Source organism: Natator depressus, chromosome 8 (genome assembly GCF_965152275.1).
Source record: "Natator depressus isolate rNatDep1 chromosome 8, rNatDep2.hap1, whole genome shotgun sequence".
NCBI lineage: Eukaryota > Metazoa > Chordata > Testudines > Cheloniidae > Natator > Natator depressus.
Window position 1 is genome coordinate 34,644,937 of NC_134241.1, and position 23,065 is coordinate 34,668,001.

At 43.6% G+C, this 23,065-nt stretch overlaps 1 protein-coding gene across 1 annotated transcript in view; it reads right to left on the reverse strand.

The window, feature by feature from the left end:
- DNAJC18 (DnaJ heat shock protein family (Hsp40) member C18) overlaps positions 1–23,065 on the reverse strand; it is a 42,064-nt gene that overhangs the window by 6,689 nt on the left and 12,310 nt on the right. The window contains exons 5-7 of the mRNA XM_074960724.1: positions 13,432–13,544; positions 10,618–10,727; positions 6,413–6,585 (exon numbers count right to left, since the gene is read on the reverse strand). Of these exons, the coding sequence (XP_074816825.1) occupies positions 6,413–6,585; positions 10,618–10,727; positions 13,432–13,544 (396 nt within the window). The remainder of the gene's footprint in view (positions 1–6,412; positions 6,586–10,617; positions 10,728–13,431; positions 13,545–23,065) is intronic.

Below are 23,065 nucleotides of genomic sequence, written 5' to 3' on the forward strand. Positions count from 1 at the left end.
AGAACTACATGAAGGAGATCAGCTATGTGCTTAATGTAAGTGTCCTGAAGCCAACTGAAGTATCTGACAGCACAAATTCTATAAAACAATTATTCGCTGAAGAAGAATGTTCACGTAAGGAAGATACTGTTCTTCTTCATTTAAAAACTTGAAGGTCCCAGGGTGCTGGTTAAACAAGAAATTGCATGGTGCAATGGCTCTAAATCTTAAGGGTATGAGAAATGATAATGCCAGGATCATCAGCACAAGATAAGCAGACTAAACTAGACATTTCTTCCACCCTATGCTGTGAAACCAAAAGTATCATTTCCTGTCCAGAGACAGACAGACAGGACTGGACACAGCTAGGGACTCAATATAGATTCCACTGAGACAAAGGACTGAAAGGTGCATGGAGACTGATGTGTTCCCCTACCCCTGAAGCACAAGACTGGAGCAGACTGTGGAAGCTTGCACTGCCACAACCTCTGGTGTAGCCCATTCTGTGCACAGGGATTTCGGTCTTCAGCACAGGGTTCTTCTTCTGGCACATTTCACCAGCACCAAGTCATTTTATCAAATCTTTTTATGTAAAAGGAAAAGACCCAAACCTGTATTCAAGTATACAACTGAAATAATTTGCAATGCCTTATAAAATGCCATAGATGCCTAAAGTCAATAGTGGACCAGGAAATGGTAGGCCACCATCAAATAAGCCAACAGCCAATAGCAATCTATAGAGACATGCGATTGCCCTTCCAAAAGTAACTCTGGAAAGGTGGAAGACTCACAAGGGGCCAAGGACATTCACTAGGAGAAAGAAGTCAAAATGTAAACCTGCATCCATGTTTGTTGCGCTTACTCGTTGCAATTTCTGTAGCAGAACAGCACATGGCTTGCATGGACAGGAGAGTGGGACTGGAACTGCACACACCTTTCCCTCTAGAACCCAATCACAGTGCAGGTGATTCAACAAGGCAATAGTGACTCTGCAATCTCTTAATCCAAGACCTGCAGTGAGGGGGCATGGCAACAGGGACAGGCAGAGGATGCTGTTGGAAGTCCTTAGTCACAATCCTGCACACAGGTTGAATGGGAGTGATGGCCATTAGTCATAGCTGGATGCCACGTTTGTATCCTTCTCAAGTGTCAGAGCAGCCCTATCTAGGAACAGTGCTGCTCGTTTCAAAGGGGGAGTGGGATGGAGAAAGGACCCTAAAAAACGCTTGCTCCACCCAAACCTGTCAGTGTCCCACATGACTGGTCACCCAGCTTTTCTGCAGTCAAAATATAAGGAAGACAAACAACGTTTGCAACTTGGAATATTCACATGCTCCTCAACAGAGGCGATGGACCTGAGCATAGGACCACTGTATTTGGCAAAGTATTGGCACAGTACAATACAGATGTTGCTGGGCTCAGTGAGACAAGACTTACTTCTTCTAGCTGCAACTCACCAGCGAGCACTAGTTACACTTTTTACTGGATTGGCAAATCTGAGGATGAATGCCGATGCATGGGTGGGATTTGCCATCCAGACTTTGATTGCCTGCAGATTTGAGTCACTGCTGGAGGGTGTTAATGACACATTTATGCTCCTTTGCACTGGCCTTGCTAACAGTCATGCTACTGTCATCAGTGTATAGGCACCAACAATGATCTACCCAGATGAGGATACGGAGGACTTCTATCAAACCCTTGATAACGTTGTCAGGTTGGCCCCACAGAACAATAAACTGATGGTTCCAATCATGCCTGTCATTAAAATGGCCAAAACCTATGAATCATGGGGAATGTATAGAGTTCGCATTGCCAACTCCATGACGACCTAATGGTTTGCTACTACTTTCCAAATGCACTGAATACAACCTAATCATCACCAACAACATTTCAACAGGCCCACAAGTATATGACCTAAATGCATCCTTGTTCAAAACACTGGCACATGATTATGTTACTATATGGTGAAGAAATCTCTGCCATGTCAGGCTCACTTGCATCATGAGAGGCGCCAACTTCTAGTCAGCCCATAGACTCATGAGAAGTCAAATGTTCCTCTGTAGTGTTCTCAAGCAACACTGATAGCAACTCAAGCCAGTGAAGACTATCAGTATTTCAAGCCTGGAAAACCGTGACAGTCTGAATTCCAACAGAAACTCATGGGAGCATTTCCCTCAGTTACAGAAGCCTCAGTGGACATTGAGGCAGTCTGGAAACATTCTGGGGACACAATATATAACATGGCTGCTAAAGTTCTCTGTTTCATTAAGAGGAAATATCAGGACTGATTTGTTGAGAAGGACCCCAAAGTATGTCAGCTCTTGAACTCACTGCATGCTACCCATCAAGCCTACATAGTGGACAAGGATTCAGCAGCTAGAAAAGCTGCATACCACCAAACAAAAACGATGGTTCAGACCAGAATTCGGCAAACAACAAAAACAGTGATGAGAAAATAAAACTGCAGCGTTACAATTGGCAGCAGACCGCAAAGACACCAAAAGTTTTTTTTGCTGGTGTTCATGTTATATACGGCACCATGTGCAACAAGATAAGCCCTGTATGCAAACTGCACTGCAATCGACCCTTAGCTGGAAAAAGAAAAAAAAAGAAATTCTTGAGTGACGGACAGAATATTTCAGTTTGCTTCTTAATCACCCTTCCCAACATATCTTAGGAAGTAATTAATGCTCTTACACAATACTTCTTAAAAGAAAAACTAGCAATAACCCCCACTTTACATGTGACCACCGCAGCCACAGGAGATGTCACAAGGGAAAGCACATGGACCAGATGACATTCCAACAGGGTGGCTATCACTATGCAAAGCACCTCAAATGGCTCTTCCATATTATCTGGGAGCAAGAGTTGGTGCCACAGACTCTCAAGGCTGCCAACCTCATCTACCTCTATAAACATAAAAATGATAGGGCAAATTGCGATGATGACTGTTGCATTTCCCTACTCTGTTGCTGGAAAAATTCTTGAACAGGTCATATTGAACATATGATATCGGACCCCTTTTTGCTCACCAATGCCACCAAAGAAGGTTGCATGCTGGTGCCCGTATTCTTTTCCATCCTTCTTTGGCTATGCTTATGGATGCATTTCATGACATTGACAGGAGTATTTATCCAGTTCCATGCAGATGGGAAGTTGTTCAACCTGCAATGCTTCTGTGCTCACACAAAAGTGGCAGATTTACTTTTTAAAGACCTTTTAATTGCTGATGCTCCCTCGGTTGACGACATTCAACTTATATCTGATCACTTTGCTCATGCAATCATTTTGATTTCACCATCAGCCTAAAGAAAACTGACATACCATACCAATTTGTTCTGGGACATGTGCATGTCTACCCAATTGTTAGGATCAGCAATGCTCCTCTCAAGTCCATGGAGAAGTTTTGCTACCTTAGGTGTATGATTTCACAGAATGCCACATTTGATAATGAAATTACCCACTGCATAACCAAGGCCAGCACTGCATTTGGAATGCTGTCACACCACCTATAGAACAATAGGAATGTCAAAATAAACACAAAGCTAAAAGTCTATCAAGCAGTCATGCTTACAATGCTTCTATATGATTGAGAGACATGACAATATAGTGCTGCCACATTAGGTCACTTGTTCAGTTCCATACATGCTGTCTTTGGTCTATTTGCAGGATCAAGTGGTTGGACAGGATTCCCAATATTGAAATCTTTAATTGTTGTTGGATGTCTGGCATTCAAAGCACGCTCATAAAAACTCAGCTGCCTTAATCTGAGCATCTCATTCGTATGTCCAACTTGAGAATACCCAAGGCCATATTTTAGGGCAGGGGTAATCAAACTTTTTTTCGCAGACCACTTGAAAATTGCTGAGGGTCTTGGTGGACCACTTAATGATCTTTTCAAATGTTGTTTGTACCAATTTGTTCTACAAATTAAAGCACACAACTCATATGTTAGTATCAGTAGTCTTACATTTCTAATGCAATAGATGTGCCCTCTCTCCCCCACCGCAGCAGCCCCCGAGCTGGGGCTGGGAAGGAGGGGGGGTCTCTCCCCCGCCACAGCAGCCACAGAGCTGAGGCTGGGAAGGAGGGGGGTCTCTCCCCAGCAGCCGCAGCCCTGGAGCTGGGGAAAGTTGCCTCTTTCTCTGGCCGACGCAGCCCTGCATGTCCCAAATTCCTCACACCTCTTCTTCTCACCCCTCACCTTCTTTCTCACCACTGCCCCTTACCCCTATTTCCCCCAAGGCCACCACCTCACCTTACATGTGCGTCTTCTCAGGGTCCAGGCACCTAATTAGTGGAGCCACGCCTGCGTGGCTCCACTAATTAGGTGGGTGGGCCTTCATTTTCTCGTGCGTGACTGCCCAGGCGCGCACCTTAGAGGGAACTATCTGAGGACCACCTGAATGGAGCTCGTGGACCACTGGTGGTCCTCAGACCACAGTTTGAGAACCTCTGTTTTAGGGTCAGATAAAGCAAGACATCTGTTCTCATGGTGGTCAGTATAAATTATATAAAAAGATACACTGAAGTCAAAGCTGAAAGCATATCAGGTTGACCTGAGCAACTGGGAAGGAAGAGCCCACAACAGAGCAAGGTGGCAGCAGATTTGTCATGTCGCTGTTATATGCTTTGAAGCAAGGCCCATTAACACCTTATGTGAAAAACAAGAATAGCACTAAGCAAGGAATAAAAGCAATGGTATTGGATAATCCTGTGTGTCTCGTATGTAACCATGTTTGTGGTTCCTGTATTGGTCTGCCTCACATATACGTGTTCACCTACAGTGTTTGCTGAATCCTTGTATGTAGACATTGACGTGAGACTCCATTATCATTGTATTCAAGTTCATAGACAGCCATGTTGTATCTACAGGCTGGTATTGTGTCCACAAGTACCCCAAAATCATGAGTTGGGCCTCTCAAAATCATGAGAGTAGCTTAAAAATCATGATATTTGAGAAACAAAAACAAAAAACAAACTTACATGCCTCTTGGGTTCTTTTAACTTGATTTCTGGTTTTGGGGCCTTCAAGATTTTCTCTGCAGTCAAAATGGCTAGGTTTTTTTTTTTGTTTGTTTTTTAAGGAAAGCTGAGAGTCTCACATGAATCACCTGAATCCAGGAGCTGGGGCTTTTTAAAACATCAAATATTATGAAACTTGTGAGAAGATTACCAGAGTTGGCAACATTGTTGTTGCCTCTTTGTTGATACAGCAAATATTGTTTGGACAAGGCATGTGCTCTACAATGTTTGTGCCATATTGACCTGATTGCTGGACATAATAGGAGATCAATCAAAAGCAAAAAGTTTGTTAAAACATGTTCAGGTTGAGATTTATAGGGATATTATTAACTTAAAAAGAAAAACTTCTATGTGAAAGTGGTTTAAGCTTACTATTACTAAAACACTTAAGATGATAAATGTTTCTCTCTTTTTTTCAGTATACTATGCACTTTGTCTAGTTATTTCAATTATGGAAATTCAAACTTGTGATTCCCCATATAACTTGCTCCCCTTGTGTGTGTATATTTTGTTAAAATGTAAGAAAGGGACAAGGACTGCATCTTTGTTCCATGCACATCAATTCAGATATCAGTACTATATGGTGTTAAAGTTTATGCCTTAATATATATGTGCCATGTGACCAAGTTAAGGTTGATGTGAGAATAATAATTTTGAATTTCCTAACTTTTTTGTGCATTTTAAAGTCTCAACATTTTATTGATTGTCACTTTTTGCATTCCATTTTCTTAAAGTAAAATAAATGCTTGACTATGGTAAAAAACATGACCTCAGACTCAAATAAAGGTGGCACATTCAAATACGCACATGCTTTCTGCCTCTCTTTTTAAAATGTGATACAAAGTAACATGGTATGTGAATGCCATTTTCAAAAATGTTCTGAATCTGTCAAAGATTGGATGAATAAATGTGGTGGATTTCATGTTTAAAACATTGCTACCCTGAGTTATTCAAGTGTAAAAGAAAGCACCCGAAAAAAAAAAAAGTCCACTGGTGAAAAACACTTCAAACTCATCTCTTAAAATCAGCCAAAGAGATCTGTGTCAAGCTTTCAACAACGAATTCACCAGGTGACAAAAGAGAGCAGGTGTGACAAAAACCAGTGCAAAGGTAATTTAGGGTGAGAATCACTGTTCTAAACATTTACCACCGTGGGTAGCATATGCAGCTCTCTACGTGTTATGTGGGCCGCATCCACACCATATATATACTACCTGTATGGCCCTGAGGATGTCACATGGGCCACAGCTCTGTTCTGATTGGGCCGCAAGTTGAGAACCAATGGTTTAGGAAGTTATATATTTCCATAAGCTAGGGCTTATAATGGAAATACCTGCTCAAACAAAGCCATGCTCTGGCTTTTATGTGATGTGTACCTATACACTTATAAACAACAAAGATTACTTACTTTGTTGTTTCTCCTTCCAGCAGCTGGTCTGGATATAGTCTATATAATCCTTTTCAACGGTTTTCTCTAGCTCTTGAAGTTCTGCTCCTTTATAACTATTTTCGAAGTTTTTATCAACATAATAAGGCACCTGCAGGTTTTGTGTTTCTCTAGGAATGGTATGGCCTATGGACCTGTGAAAACAGCATAGAGACAAATGTGTTCAGAAATATCAAGGAATGTTAAAAAAAGGCAAGGAGAGAGAAAAGTGCTCCTTCATTCCAATATTCTCAGCAGGAAATACTTGTAACTTCTTCACAGCAGCTATTGCAGAACTACAGCGCCCTCAATCATTCACTAAAGAAATTACACTTCTCCCTGCTCCATAATCAACCTTACACCTTCCTAACACAGCTGATGAAATAAACGTGACTGGCTAGAAAAACACAATGAAGACACAATATCTAAAGAGATTTAACATGAAAAATGGAATCTAAAAGGAGCAACCTCAAAATTGACACTGCCCAAACTCAAGTACAGTATGCATTAATGAGACTGCATTTTTCTGGGGAGTTCTTGGTAACTTGGTCAAGTCACTTCCAAGACAAAAAGGCCCAAACACAGCTTTGTTTGTTTGCCTGCACTTTCCAGCAGCCTCCTGTCAACATCAGTGGGAAATGACTGGACAAACTTGAAAGGACAGCAGTCTTCAGGGTGCATTTAGGGCACAGGGCCAAATATCTTAGGGTGCAATGTGACTGTAGTCATATAGCCCATTCCACGTAGATTTCCACTGCCTCACATTTTAGGTACCCCAGGGCAAATTATAGAATGTGGAATTCTGAATAAGGGGTGATCCTGGTTCCACTTCCTTCAAATGTTTTGAAACTGCCCTGCAGTCAGGAGAGCTGTGTGGAGCTAGCCTCCTCCGCTGGTTTAAACCATATTCTTCTTTCTAATCTTCTTGGCTCCTCTCTTTGCATCTTTAGAATTGTTACCCTGGATGAGGAGAAAGCAGCCAAGAAGGGAGGGTCACACTCCATTTGACATGCCTCTCCCTCCTTCCACAGTTCGGTTTGTCCCTTCCTTCTTGGTTTATTAAAAACCTTCTTTTCTTCCTCTCTTAAGGTCTGGGGTTTTTATTCTCTGCACTAAGAACAATGAAGTTTGTAGAGTTTAATTTCTAAAGATAAGGTTTAGAGGCAGAGCATATGTGCCTATGTGCAGGACTGAAGTGTGACTCTCTTGGATCACAGGGCACGGAGGCAGCAGGAAGGACTGCCTATTCTGGGAGCAGCCACGGGCGTTTCACTTGGGATTGGCACAACTCAAAAGACTCAGTGGGGGAGTCTCTTGCTGTCTGCCAGACATGCAGGCTGACACCTTGTGGTAACAGTGATAAGAATTTTGGGGCAGCTTGAAAAACAAACGCCCCATGGAAAAGGACAGAATGCGAGTCCAACCTCAGCAAGTTCCAATTACGCTACCCCCAATAGGGGTGCCATTTAGGAGGAGCAATTTCCTCCTTCCCCCATGAAGCGCCTCAGCCCCAGCTGAAGATAAAGGAAGCATGTAGCTGAGGGCAGGCAGAGGCAGAAAGCAAAGCTCTCCCACAGCAGCTCCCCCTTGGCATCATTGTCCTTCTGCATTGCACTGGGGAGAGACTAAGGACTAAAGCTCATCCGCCTGGGCTCCCGACCATTGGGCTTGCCAGTATCTTGGAGCAGGAGCCATCTGCTGCTGGCAAAGCCTGTGGGGTGGGTACCTTTCTGCATGCTGAGCAGCCTGTCTGCCAGGCATCTGTCCCGCTGAAGGGGTACGAGGGAGCAAGTGCTGGGAAAGGCAGGCAGCAAAACCCCCAGAAGTTCACTGAAAAGTCTGGAAACTCCACCTCACAGGCAGCAGGATAGGGAGCAAGCCGCCCACAACAGGAGGGGTGGTGAAACCTTATCCTGCCTGTTCCTGCTGAGCTGACAGGGAGAGCTGTCTCTGCTAAGGAGGTGGGAGCAGATACAACCCACAAGAAGCCTGACAGTCACCTTGTGGCACAGGATTCACGTATTCATGTGATGTTCTTGTGATCTCTCTCTGAAGGAGTCCCTCAATCTCACCACTGCCTCTGTTCCAGCAGTGCAGTGACTGGATTCGTACTCCTACCTCACTAGCCCCTAAAACATGCCTTAATCAATATGTGTTCCCTTTTGTGACCAACGCCAGACTGCTGACCCCTCACTTGGAGCTTGCCAAGAAACGGATGGCAATGCAAATGCACAGCCTCACGTTTTTTTCTTTCCTCCACCCCCAGTTATTTTATCATTAGATCTTCACTTTTGTTATCCTGTCAAACAGCAACTGAAGTTCAAGTTTTTCTGTCACATTTTTCAAATGAAAGCACAATATGTTTTATGTCAAGGGCTTAAGACGTTTGTTTTTTGTTGTCGTTGTTGTTGTTGGAGTCTTGCACTAAGCCAGGAAGGTATTGGGATGAAAAGAAGGTTTTAAAAAGCATGGTGTGAGCACTAAATTTCACGCGTTTATGTTTTAAAAACTGAAGATGGGTGATCCTGCATAGTCATTTCAGAGATATCTGGCAAGCAGCTGTAGGAGTAGACTGCTGTGTGACTGCACTGCTATCTGGAATCAATAATATTTTACTGTATTTGTAGCCTGTATGGTCTGAACTTTGCTGCTTTATAAGCTTGAAAGTTAGGTTTTATTTGGCAGTGGGTCCCAGGTGCAGATTGCTTAGCTTTAAAAGTTTCCTGTTTGTCTTGTGTTGATAATTTTGTTGTAGAAAGCCTATATAAATTATTATTAACAATACAGGAAATAACCACAACAAATGAAACAGACTGATTTTTACCTTTTATCCTTCAAAACATCCAACAGCTGCCAGGGGCCAAAGCAGCCCCTAGACTCCTGCAAGAAGTTGCCCCCCCTGAAATCTGAAATGACCCCCGTTCTTTAAAGGGAGCAAACCCAGACCTTTCAAACACTGGATTTCATCCGAAGTGAACGCTTTGTGTCTATGCTCTTCCTCTCACACATGCTCCAGTTTGTCACCTAACCAACAACTCTCAGCATTGGGAACGCCCAAGTGAAGGAGGAAACAACGTGTGACAATGCCCCAAAAGGAGGGGGGAATTTTGCTGCAAAACAGCTATTTGCTTTTTAAATGACAAAACTGCAAGGAGGCAAATGCCTAAACCCTCAAACTCATTTTATTCCTGATTAACAAAGCAGAACCCCCGTGGGCTGAGCGTTCAGTACTGCAGGTTTCTTTCCCACCTACTTGTTCCAACTCCCCTTAAATATTCCTCCACAGTCATGATAAGCCTTTTGAGCCAGCAAGGATTGAACACCAAGCTAATACTATTCCAGTACTGGCATGAGAGAACTGCTTTGGATTGAAAGGAGGGTCTGCAATGTTTCCCTGACACCTATTCATCCAACTGAAAAACACCTGCAGTCCACAACCCCAAGCCCATGGATATCAGATTTACACTGGTGTATAAATCAACCATGCACATCCTTCCTACCATTCAAATCAACAATACCTTCGCAACTCCAGAACTTTTGCAGGTGCCTTTGCTGCTGCCATCGCTGCCATCCTGAGGACACAGGTCTCATGCCTTACAGCTCCACCTAGCTACTGCTCCTTTCCCCAAAAAAACAACTAGCGTTACTTGGGTGGCTCTACTCTCCCCCAAGGGAAAATCCCCCCACCAGCTCTCCATCCCGAATTGGCCTGCTCTCTTGGACAGCATTTCTACTTGCGCTGGATGAACAGGCAAGTGGGTTTTCCCCAAGCCCTGATTAGAACAATGCTAGGCATTCCCCACTCCTTCCAGGGCTAACCAGGTTGCTCTGTAATGCTCCAGCTCCTGCTGGCTTAGAAGGTGCTAATGCTATTAGCCCACTCTATGAAAGTGTTTTAAACCAGATGGTGAGCTCTCTGGGGCAGGGACTGTCTTCTCTTACTTGTCTGTATATAGCCTGTCACAATGGGGCCCTGCTCCTTGATGGTTTTGTATTATGGTAGTGCCTAGGAAAACCAACCAATAAAAATTGAAATAGCCCTAGTCCCTTAATTCCAAAATGATAATGCTTTCTGCAGAGAGCGGATAGGAAAAGTTAGTGAATTCTTTATTAAGTCCAGCATCCCTCTACCTCCCCACCCCAAGTAACCTAGATCAGATAAACAGTTTTTTAAAAATTGGACTTACGATTTGTAGAACAGGCTGTACGGTGGATTAGTGGCCATCAGCTGAGTTATAACTGACACAACTATGATCACCAAAACCGGCAGCAACTGAATAAATGCAGAGTACGTATTCTGAAATGGACAACCATAGTGAGTGGATGATAAAAGTTAGAGATGGGAATAAGACCTACAGCTCATAAAAGGCAGGATGCAATGCTGTCTCTAGGTAGAGAACGTATCAGATGTTAAACAGACAACAAGAACAGAGACTACACTTGAGTTTACAGAAGAAGTGTGACATTTACATTTCAAACTAGTTAAATTTCAGAATTACCTTTATTAGAAAAAGACTTTAATAACTTAAATTTCAAATAAATAAGTTTTCTCCAAATCAAATTTTTGCAAAGTTTCTTTAATGCACAATTCCATTTATAAGTCAAATATCTTTTCCCTCATAAAGTATGTGCACACTGTGCTGCCAGGTGGCAACGCAGTTCCAGGAACACCCTGCTTGGATACAGTTTACATCTACAGGTGCCCTGTAGTTTCTAAAATTTACAATTTTTTTTCTCAAATCCCATAAAATACTTAAGATTTATTTTCTACCCAATGACTGAAACTTTTAAGAATAAGCAGGTATAAATACACCACATATAGAAGATGGGAGTTGCCTTATCAAGTGTGTGTGTGGGGGGGTCAGTGCTAACGAGCCAATTCAATTAAGGTGGAAGTGGCCTATTCTCAACAGTTGGCAAGAAGGGGTGAATACCTAGGGAGGGAAAATCACTTTTGTAGTGCTAATGAGGCCAATGCAATCAAGGTGGCCCATTTCAAACAGGTGACAAGAAGGTGCGAGTATCAGCAGAGGGAAATTAGTTTTTGTAGTGACCTATCCACTCCCAGTCCCAGCAACTACATACCACAAAACAAAAACACTAACCCAGGAACCAATCCCTGCAACAAACCCCACTGCCAACTCTGTCCGCATATCTATTCAAGGGACACCATCATAGGACCTAACCACATCAGCCACACCATCAGGGGCTTGTTCACCTGCACATGTACCAATGTGATATATGCCATCATGTGCCAGCAATGCCCCTCTGCCATGTACATTGGCCAAACCAGAGAATGTCTCTACGCAAAAGAATAAATCGACACAAATCAGACATCAAGAATTGTAACATTCAAATATCAGTAGGAGAACACTTGAGTCTCCCCGGACACTCAATAACAGACTTAAAAGTGGCAATTCTTCAACAAAAAAAATTCAAAAACAGACTCCAACGAGAAACTGCAGAACTAGAATTAATTTGCAAACTGGACACCATCAAATTAGGCCTGAATAAAGGCTGGGAGTGGATGGGTCACTACAAAAACTAATTTCCCCCTTCTGATACTCACACCTTCTTGTCAACTGTTTGAAATGGACCACCTTGATTACATTGGCCTCATTAGCACTACAAAAAGTGATTTTCCCCCCTCCCTTGGTAGTCACCCCTTCAACAGTTGAGAATAGCCCACTTCCACCTTAATTGAGTTGGCTCGTTAGCACTGACTCCCCACTGGGTAAGGCAACTCCCATCATTTCATGAGCTGTGTATTTATACCAGTCTACTGTATTTTCCACTCCATGCATCTGATGAAGTGGGTTTTAGCCCACGAAAGCTTATGCCCAAATAAATTTGTTAGTCTCTAAGGTGCCACAAGAACTTCTGGTTGTTTTTCCTGATACAGACTAACACAGCTACCACTCTGAAACTCTTAAGAATGTTACAGTTTAATAAACAATACATAGTGTAGTTTGGAATTATATATGTGTATTTTCTTTTATTTGTTTGAATATGTTTTTCAAAGTAAGTGAATTTAGTGCAAGTGAAACAGTGATGCTCTAGGGACAAAAGTTTTTTGTTACTCCATAAAACAAACCGCCTGGACAGTAACAGCGTAAGTTTCTTTTTACATTGTCTTGCCCACCTGCCTCAACTTTGGCCCTTACGGGGAAGAGCAGAAAGCAGTCTGTAGCTATTCAGTCCTTGGTGTCTGTATCAAGATTACCAACAAGAATGCTCACTGCAACTGCATGTGATATGAACACTTGTCTGTCCACACCACAAATGTATTTTCCATTAGGCTACACAACTGACATTGGATGGTAATGATTTTCAGCCACTACTGATCCATTTCAACTGATGAAAGACTGTAGCTCTTTTCTGAGCCCCCCCGCAATAAGATACATGTTGGAAGTAGCAAATAAAGAGACAAGTACAGTGGTCCCACATAAAAAGTCCTTTCCGGTTGTAAAAATATTACTGGTTCTAGAGGCATTCCCCATTTTAAGAACTGTAGAACCTCAGAATTACGAACACCTCCAGAATGGGTTGTTTGTAACTCTGAAATGTTCATAACTCTGAACAAAACATTATGGCTGTTCTTTCAAAAGTTTATAACTGAACATTGACTTAATACAGCTTTGAAACTTCACTATGCAGAAGAAATATGCTGCTTTTAACCATCTTAATTTAAATGAAACAAGTACAGACACAGTTTGCTCACATTGTCAAATCTTTTTTTTTTAAACTTTCCCTTTATTTTTTTTTTGGTAGTTTACATTTAACACAGTAGCGTACTGTATTTGTTTTGTTTCTGCTGCTGCCTGATTACATATTTCTGGTTCCAAATGAGGTGTGTGGTTGACTGGTCAGTTTGTAACTCTGGTGTTTGTAACTCTGAGGTTCTACTGTATAGGGAACATTGCTGAAACCAATATGATCTTGAAGTGCACCCACTGTAGCCATGATCAATATTTAAAGCTAACAGCTTCCTCCCACAGTACCTGAGGCCTGTTCTCGTCCTCCTCTTTGTCCTGCATCCAGGCTCTCTCATTTCGGTGTCGTCGCCGATAATAGTGGGCGTCTGGTGTCACATTTGAAAACATATGAATATTTCCTGTTTTAAAAAAACCCAAAGAGGTGAACTAGCCATTTTCATTCAATTGCAGGCATCTAATATTCCTCAGAAATTCTAGCTGGCTATACCATCTTACAGTAAATGGCCTGAGTTAGCAGGCATAGTCATGAAAGGCCAGATTGTAAACTTCAAATAATACAACTCAGAACTGAAATTCCAAAACAGCACATGGGAGCTAGCCAGTATGCAGCATGCTGGGGTATTGGTGTGCCAAGAGAAAATGAATGTTTTTTTAAAAAAAAAGAAAAAAGAAAAACACCACCACCAAAGGCAAAGCAAAACTTGGTGCAAAACCATCTCAGTTAATTTCCTAAAAAAAACCAACAACCAGAGACTCATTGGGGTTTTTATACTGCAACTCTTGCTTTCACATGAGTTTTAACATGACCCATTGAGAGACTATTTTGCCTGAGGCTCCAAATATAAGAAATATCCTTTATCATTCAGTCCATAAATTAGGCTGCTCTTAATTACTAAATTTGCCCTTCTGTAATCATTTCTGTTCTCTTTCTTTGAGCTCTTTATTGCCTCATTAAGGATTTTGTAATGAGAGAAGAGATTAAGGAGAAGTACTACTTGATAAAGAATACAATTCAGGATTTCCTTTTCTTGTAGGCTAAAGAGAGACACAGTATATAGCTGATTTATTTTAGAACTTCTAAGATGGGGGAAGAAAGAAGCACAAGCTATTTTGATCAGAATGATGCTGTTAAAAAGCTCTACCAATTTTTAAAGCTATGAATTTTACATCACATGAACACCAGAATAGCTATGCTCTTTCCTTTCTAATTCAGAACTCTTTTGTAGTAGAGGCTCCAAATTCAAAATGTTTGTCCTAATCAGAATCATAGAAATATGACTCCATCTTTAAGCCCGCATGAAATTAATATAACTTTACACTTCTATAACATCCTTCATCCAAGATTCTCAAAGCACTTTACAAACATGGGCAAGATAACATTGTTCCAAGACACTGAACTTAAAATAAATTCTTGACTTTTATTTATTAAAGTCTAAATAACAAAATGCCCATACACAAAGCTTGAGGCACCCTGCCAATTATTTACAACAGCATAATGACCATCCAGCAGCATTAAAAAAAATCCCATTGATACCATAAACTCAGCCTACTTGCAGCATTCAAACAAATAGTAACAAATTAATTCAGGGCAGGTCTACACTCTGGGCATTACAGTGGCACAGTTACGTAGACGCTTCCTATATCAGCAGAAGGGGTCTTTCTGTCAATGCTGGTAATCTGCCTCCCTGAGCGGCAGCAGCTAGGTTGATAGAAGAATTCTTCCGTCAACCTCGCCGCATCACACTGGAAGTATGGTCAACTTAACTATGGCATTCAGGGGTTGATCTAAAAGTGTAGACCAATAGGGCTCAGTTGGCCAGCAAATGGAAAGGAACAGAAATGTTCCTTTCCATCCCCTAATGCCTCTTGGTCCATATCTTCCATCTCTTCAAAACCCGAATGGTTTTTGTGGCATGCACAGAAGGACATCAAGTTCAGAATATTTCAGACAAAGCGGAGGGAGCAAGTTCCAAGATCCCAGGACCCTCACGCAGAATGCCCTACCAGCATAAGAAAAAGTTAGGTGTGGAACTTTAGTTTTGCTCATCTCCAAAGGTTTTCAACTCCAATACCCAAAAAGACTATGCTGCAGCTTACAACCGTTTTGCTGCACATGGGGTTTGTGCATGGGCACCAAAATAGCTGGATGGATTTTCCTCAATTAAAGAGAAAAATAACCTTTGAGCTAGGAAAAGGTACAGAAAGTTCATCTCAAAAGTGAGGTGGAAGTTACGATTTGGTTTTAATTTAATTTAATTTGGTTGGAGGAAGTTATGATTTGGTTTGAATATCAAAACAATTTTAAGCTTTGTTTAAGCTTGAAGTAGGCAAAGCATACACAATTTCTGCTTTGCAAAAGAACTGCAAGGAAGATGTTTAGTTGTATAGCAAACGGGAAGAAAAAAACGTTCTAAAATCATAGCTATTTAGTTTTAATAGGGAGTTGTAATGAAAATCCCTGTGCTCCCTTAATTTTCTTTGCCACAGAATCTGTAACAACCTCATTTAGGCCTTGTCTACACTAGAGTTTTTTTGATGCAAGTTACACCAATGATCAAAAAATGGTATAATTACATCGCTTGTGGATGTTCACACAATGCTCCTTTTGTTGGTGGGGCACATCCACAGCTTTAGCATCCACAGTGAGAGCAGTGCTCTGTGGGTAACTATCCTACTTGCCACCTTCTGCAGCTAGGAACTGTGGAATGGTGGAGTGGATCGCAGTGCATCATGGGTGCGGGATCTATGTCCCATGACTCATTTTTTCCTGTCCCATCATTCCATGAGGTTCATAGAATCACAGAATAGCAAGGTTGGAAGGGATCTCAGGAGGTCATCTAGCCCAACCCCCTGCTCAAAGCAGGACCAATCCCCAATTTTTGCCCCAGATCCCTAAATGGCCCCCTCAAGGATTGAACTCACAACCCTGGGCTTAGCAGGCCAATGCTCAAACCACTAAGCTATCCCCTCCCAGGTTCTGACTGTTTTTCGTGGCATTTTTCAATGACCCCTGTTTACTGTGTGCCCAGAGCCTGCACTGCTCTCTACTGTTGTGGTCACTGTTATGACCACATCACCGCTGGTCATGCAGTATATCATAAGCACCCAATCTGAACAGGAATCAGAGGTGCCTGACCTGCTGTGCACCATGGAAAGAAACACCACCAGATTACTTTTGGCATTCATGGAGCAGCTGCACACAGTGGACTGTTGCTTCTGGGCTCAGGAAACAAGCACTGACTGGTGGGATCGCATCATTACGCAGGTCTGGAATGACGAGCAGTGGCTGCAGAACTTTCAGATCATAGAATCATAGAATATCAGGGTTGGCAGGGACCTCAGGAGGTCATCTAGTCCAACCCCCTGCTCAAAGCAGGGCCAATCCCCAACTAAATCATCCCAGCCAGGGCTTTGTCAAGCCTGACCTTAAAAACCAAAAAAGAAGGAGATTCCACCACCTCCCTAGGTAACCCATTCCAGTACTTCACCACCCTCCTAGTGAAAAAGTTTTTCCTAATATCCAACCTAAGCCTCCCCCACTGCAACTTGAGACCATTACTCCTTGTTCTGTCATCTGCTACCACTGAGAACAGTCTAGATCCATCCTCTTTGGATCCACCTTTCAGGTAGCTGAAAGCAGCTATTAAATACCCCCTCATTCTTCTCTTCTGCAGACTAAACAATCCCAGTTCCCTCAGCCTCTCCTCATAACTCATGTGTTCCAGTCCCCTAATCATTTTTGTTGCCCTCCGCTGGACGTTTTCCAATTTTTCCACATCGTTCTTGTAGTGTGGGACCCAAAACTGGACACAGTACTCCAGATGAGGCCTCACCAATGTCGAATAGAGGGGAACGATCACGTCCCTTGATCTGCTGGCAACTCCCCTACTTATACATCCCAAAATACCATTGGCCTTCTTGGCAACAAGGGCACACTGTTGACTCATATCCAGCTTCTCGTCCACTGTAACCCCTAGGTCCCCTTTTCTGCAGAACTGCTGCCTAGCCATTTGGTCCCTAGTCTGTAGCGGTGCATTGGATTCTTCTGTCCTAAGTGCAGGACTCTGCACTTGTCCTTGTTGAACCTCATCAGATTTCTTTTGGCCCAATCCTCTAATTTGTCTAGGGCCCTCTGTATCCTATCCCTACCCTCACGCGTATCTACCTCTCCTCCCAGTTTAGTGTCATCTGCAAACTTGCTGAGGGTGCAATCCACACCATCCTCCAGATCATTTATGAAGTTACTGAACAAAACCGGCCCGAGGACCAACCCTTGGGGCACTCCACTTGATACCGGCTGCCAACTAGACATGGAGCCATTGATCACTACCCGTTGAGCCCAACAATCTAGCCAACTTTCTATCCACCTTATAGTCCATTCATCTAGCCCATACTTCTTTAACTTGCTGGCAAGAATACTGTGGGAGACCGTGTCAAAAGTTTTGCTAAAGTCAAGGAACAACACGTCCACTGCTTTCCCCTCATCCACAGGCCAGTAATCTCATCATAGAAGGCAATTAGATTAGTCAGGCATGACTTGCCCTTGGTGAATCCATGCTGACTGTTCCTGATCACTTTCCTCTCCTCTAAGTGCTTCAGAATTGATTCCTTGAGGACCTGCTCCATGATTTTTCCAGGGACTGAGGTGAGGCTGACTGGCCTGTAGTTCCCAGGATCCTCCTTCTTCCCTTTTTTAAAGATGGGCACTACATTAGCCATTTTCCAGTCGTCCGGGACTTCCCCCGATCGCCATGAGTTTTCAAAGATAATGGCCAATGGCTCTGCAATCACATCCGCCAACTCCTTTAGCACTCTCGGATGCAGCGCATCCGGCCCCATGGACTTGTGCTCATCCAGCTTTTCTAAATAGTCCCAAACCACTTCTTTCTCCACAGAGGGCTGATCGCCTCCTCCCCATGCTGTGCAGCCCAGTGCAGTAGTCTGGGAGCTGACCTTGTTCGTGAAGACAGAGGCAAAAAAAGCATTGAGTACATTAGCTTTTTCCACATCCTCTGTCACTAGGTTGCCTCCCTCATTCAGTAAGGGGCCCACACTTTCCTTGACTTTCTTCAGATGCGGAAAGCCACCCTCCTGGAACTGTGTGCAGAGCTTACCCCAGCCCTGCGTCACATGGACACCAAAATGAGAGCTGTCCTCTTGGTGGAGAAGCGTGTGTGGATTGCTGTGTGGCATCTGGTGACTGGGAAGTCCATCGTTGGGGCTGCATTAACGCAAGTGTGCAGGGTCCTTAATCACATCCTGCTACAAAGGACTGACACTCTTGGCAATGTGCGTGAAATACTGGATGGCTTTGCGGCAATGGGATTTCCTAACTTCAGTGGGGCGACAGATGGCACACATATTCCAATTTTGGCCCTGGACCATCTTGCGATGGAATCACGGCGGACATTTCACGGATGTCAGTGTGGGGTGGTCCAGGAAGATGCATGCCGCACACATCTTCAGGAACACTTGTCTTTACAGAAAGCTCCAAGCTTTCTTTCAAGACCAGAATATTCCAGTGGGGGATGTTTAAATGCCCATGTGATCCTGGGAGACCCAGTGTACCCCTTACTCCGATGGCTCAAGAAGTCATACACGGGAAACCTGGACAGCAGTAAGGAGTGCTTCAACAATAGGCTGAGCAGGTGCAGAATGACTGCTTAATGTGCCTTTGGCAGACTAAAAGCACACTAGCACTGTCTTTATGAGTGGTTAGATTTAAATGAGGAAAATATTCCCATGGTCATAGCAGCCTGCTGTGCACTCCATAATATTTGTGAGACTAAGGGTGAAAAATTTCCCCTGAAGTGGAGCATGAAGGTGGATCACCTGATTTTGAGCAGCCAGATACCAGGGCAATTAGAGGGGCACAATGAGAGGCTATTCAAGACACCATTTTGATAATAAGCACCAGTAATGTGTTTTTCTATACACAGCACTCTGCCATGCTTTATTTATTTGCCACTTTGCATGAAAATGTTGATGATTCCTGACCAGGATTTGTACTCAGCAAACGATCAAATTGCACTGTGTATTAATTCCAGCTGCAACAACCGCATATAGGAGACAAAGACTGGTTATCTTTCAGAGAGTATGTTTTTATTAAATACCAATTAAGTAGACAACAGTGAAGGGCAGTATAGGTGTGTAAGTCCAGCTATAATTTTGGAAGCTGTCAGAAGGGATGAAGTAAACAGGGTATTGACACAGGCGAGGAAGTTGCAAGGAACTTGTGGAAGGCATTTGGGAGAACATGGAACACAATTCTGTATCAGCTGCAGGGAGGGCGAACACGCATGTGTTCTGCCTGCAGCGTGATTAGGGACTTCAACATCTCTGTTTGCTCCTCTATCAGTTTTATCATCTGCTCACGGCCCATTAAAATTTGCTCCTGGCTCTCCTTTCTGTCCTGCCTGTCTATTTTAAAATTTTCCTTTAAAGACTCGCTCCATACCCTGCGTTCTTGTTTTTCAGTCTCCGAGTATTGGAACACCTCTTGAAATATGTCCTCCTTGCTTGCGTCCTTATCTGGCGGAGGTGCTCCGCCAGTGTGTAGGGGGTTCCCCTGACAGCCAAGTCTGCAGAAGCACAACAAACAGAAGTATGTGCACACAGCATCGAATCATGGTAGTAAAATACACCTCTTTTTACATATGAATGAGTTTCTCACTGTCCCTTGGCAAGCACACAGTTTCACTAATACCCTAACCATGGTGAGTTTGGCTGGGGGGGGAGGACGTTCAAGATGGGGCAAAAGATCTAGGAAGTGTTTTTTTAAGGGGATCATTGCAGGCAACTAGGGACAATACTATAAATTCTGCCACCATTTTCCACAGGTGGGGGTCACTGAAGTGGATATCTCACTCCTGAAGTTAAGCAACAATGCATCTGCTGCATGCGTGTGGCTTCAGACCGGGTCCATATGCTGCTCACCTGCGTGCTGCTTTGGTCCCTGCACAGTGATTGCTGATTGGCGCAAGAAAGTTTCCTACAATGGGGGAAGGAATAAAGCACCTCTGCCAAGGAACCTTCGGCAGAGGATTGAAGGGACCTCTAGGGAAGTTTCCTAGAGAGTTCTCTGGAGGCTTCTCGTGATGTTTCGGTGTGTATTAACACACTGTTCCACCACACTGCTTAGCTGCACTGGGGAATGTGAAGCACACACAAACGCAACTAGCCTAGTACATTTCTATCCCTTCACCCACTTCTAGAATATACAAAGCAAAGGACAGCTCTACCTCATATAACCAAGCAGCAACAACTCAAAAAGATCACTCACCAGAGCTCTCCTCTCCTGCATCATGTGCGCCAGAGACGGACTGCTGGGACTGGCTAGACCTCTCTGGAGTGGAAGAGAGGTCCTGACTTGCCGCACCACCGGATGACCCTGCCGTGTGCTCCACATTGTTCTCCAACTTGACCTCCTCGTCCATGACTCTGTTCTCGGGGTTGAGTCTGCTGTCTCTAGCCCCATTGAGGTATCCACAGGGCTCTTGGGGTGGAGGCAAGGTTGCTGCCAAGTATGGAGTCCAGCTCCTTATAGAAGCAGCAGGTCTCCAGTGCAGGACCAGAGCGATGGCTTGACACCCTTGCCTTCTGGTACGCCTCCTTTATCTTCCCACGGTACTGATGGGTATCGCATTTGTAGCCCTTATCCAACATGCCATGAGAAATCTGACTGTAGGTATCCAAGTTCCTACGGCTGGAGCGGAGCTGGAACTGCACAGCGTCCTCTCCCCACAGAGCCAGCAAATGCAACAACTCAGGTGTGCTCCAAGGGGGAGAGCATTTGCTGCGTGGTCTGCTGCAAAGAGGTGATGTGAGCTGTCCAGGCCGAGCAAACAGGAAGTGGAGTTTCAAAAATTCCTGGGCATTTAAAGAGGGAGAGACAGATGCTTGTGTACCTGAGTTCAGGCAGCAGAGTTTGAACTGCTGACCAGAGTGGTCAGGACGGGCATTGTCGGACACCTCCTGGAGGCCATTTATAGTGACATAACCAAGCACAGTGTCTACACACTGTCGATATAACTTTGCTGCAAAAAGTTCTATGCCTCTCACTGAGGTGGTTTTATTTTGTCGTCAAAGCAGGAGAGTTTTGTTGGCAGAAGGAGCATTCTAGTGTGTACACCTCCACAGTTTTGTTGATGAAAGCTGACTTGTCGACAAAACTCTGTAGTGCAGACAAGGCCTTTGTTATCTGTCAAGAGCTTAACTCGGTACTCTGTTTCACCTGTTATAGTTGGTATCACTGACATCTAAATTCCTCCTGCAGTTTCAAATGCTGTTCCACTTCTTGTTCTAAACTGCTGTATAATGTTGCTGGGTGCTGTTGAATAGCTGCCACATGCCAGAAGTGGTTGTTTTTCAGTAGTGGATAAAGTGACTGGTGTAAGCAGGTGCAACTTTCAGCAAAATCAATGGGAATTGTGCCAATGCTGGGTTTGGCCCAGAGTTTGTAAATTTGCTGGTAATGTTTGTAGAGTACTTTAGGATTCTTTTAGATGAATGACGCCATATTAAATCACCATAATTATAATCAGTATAAGTAACATAGATCCCTCCTCTGCTTTAGGTGTTAGTGATTACTGTGATGTTTGTATGACACTTTGAAGGTGAAAAACACAACACAGGTGCTAAATACAGTGTTATCAAGAGATCTTTGAACTCCAATCTTAGCAGGGAAAATACCAGTGTATCTTTAAAATGTATTATTTTCTACCCAAGTCTACATGTGTATTCCACTAATCATTTGGAAATCTCTGTTTTTAGTTATTTTAAAAATGCAGGAGCCAAAAAGATTTGGATTCAGATACGCACACAGCACTGCTACAAGTCTTGAATCTATGGGTATGTCCACATGTTGAACAGGAGGTATAAATTCTAGCTTGAGACACACCCACACCAGCTCTGATCAAGCTAGTGTGCTAAAAACAGAAGCGTAGCTGCGGTGGCGCAAGGGGCTAGCTGCCCTGAGTGTGATCATGTCTAAGACCCTAGGTATTTACTTGGGTAGCTAGCCCCTCCCCAAGCTCGAAGTGCAGCTGTATCCCATGCCCAGGTATGTAGAAGACATGCGGTGATGCCTTCCAGTGAATCTGAAGGTAGACCTATGACCTTTTGTTCTTTATTTCTGCAGTATTCAAGCCAAATGTATGGAGCTTTTCCTTTCATATGCATCTGTGGTTATGGATCGATGCAATACTCTATTGTATCTGGAGCGCTCACAGCAGCTGTCGTGGCACATCTGCATTTACTCAGGGTATGTCTACACTGGCAGAGTTACAGCGCCGGCAGTTACATCGCTGCTCAGAGAGCGCTGAAGGGAAACCACTGTTATGTGTTCACACTGTCAGTTGCCTGTGCAATAGTGTGTTCACACTTGCAGCACTTGCATCGGTATTCAGAGAGGTGCATTCTGGGTAGCTATCCCACAGAGCATCTCTTCCTCTTCTGCTGGTAGGAGTTGTGGGAAGGTGGAGGGGGTCACGGGTCATCCTGGGTCCAGTCCCAATGCCCCGTGATGCATTACTTCGCATCCCAGCAATCCCTGTGCTTCTGTCCACATTTGGTGCCATCTTTCAATGGTTTGTGTACTGCACGCTCTGCAGGAATGGATCCCATACTGTTGTCCAGTATGCTGCTTGCTCTCACTAACAAGACATGAGTGGCAGTGGAGTTATTCCTTAAACTACAAAGGCAAGAGGAGTTCAACATTGATCTCGCCATGCGTACTATCTATAACATGAGATTGCTTGTGGCATTCACAGAGGTGTTGATCACAGTAGAACGCTGGTTTTGGGCTCGGGAAACAAGCACTGAGTGGTGGGATCACATTGTCATGCACGTCTGGGATGATGAGCAGTGGCTGCAGAAATTTTGGATGAGGAAAGCCACATTCATGGGACTGTGTGATGAG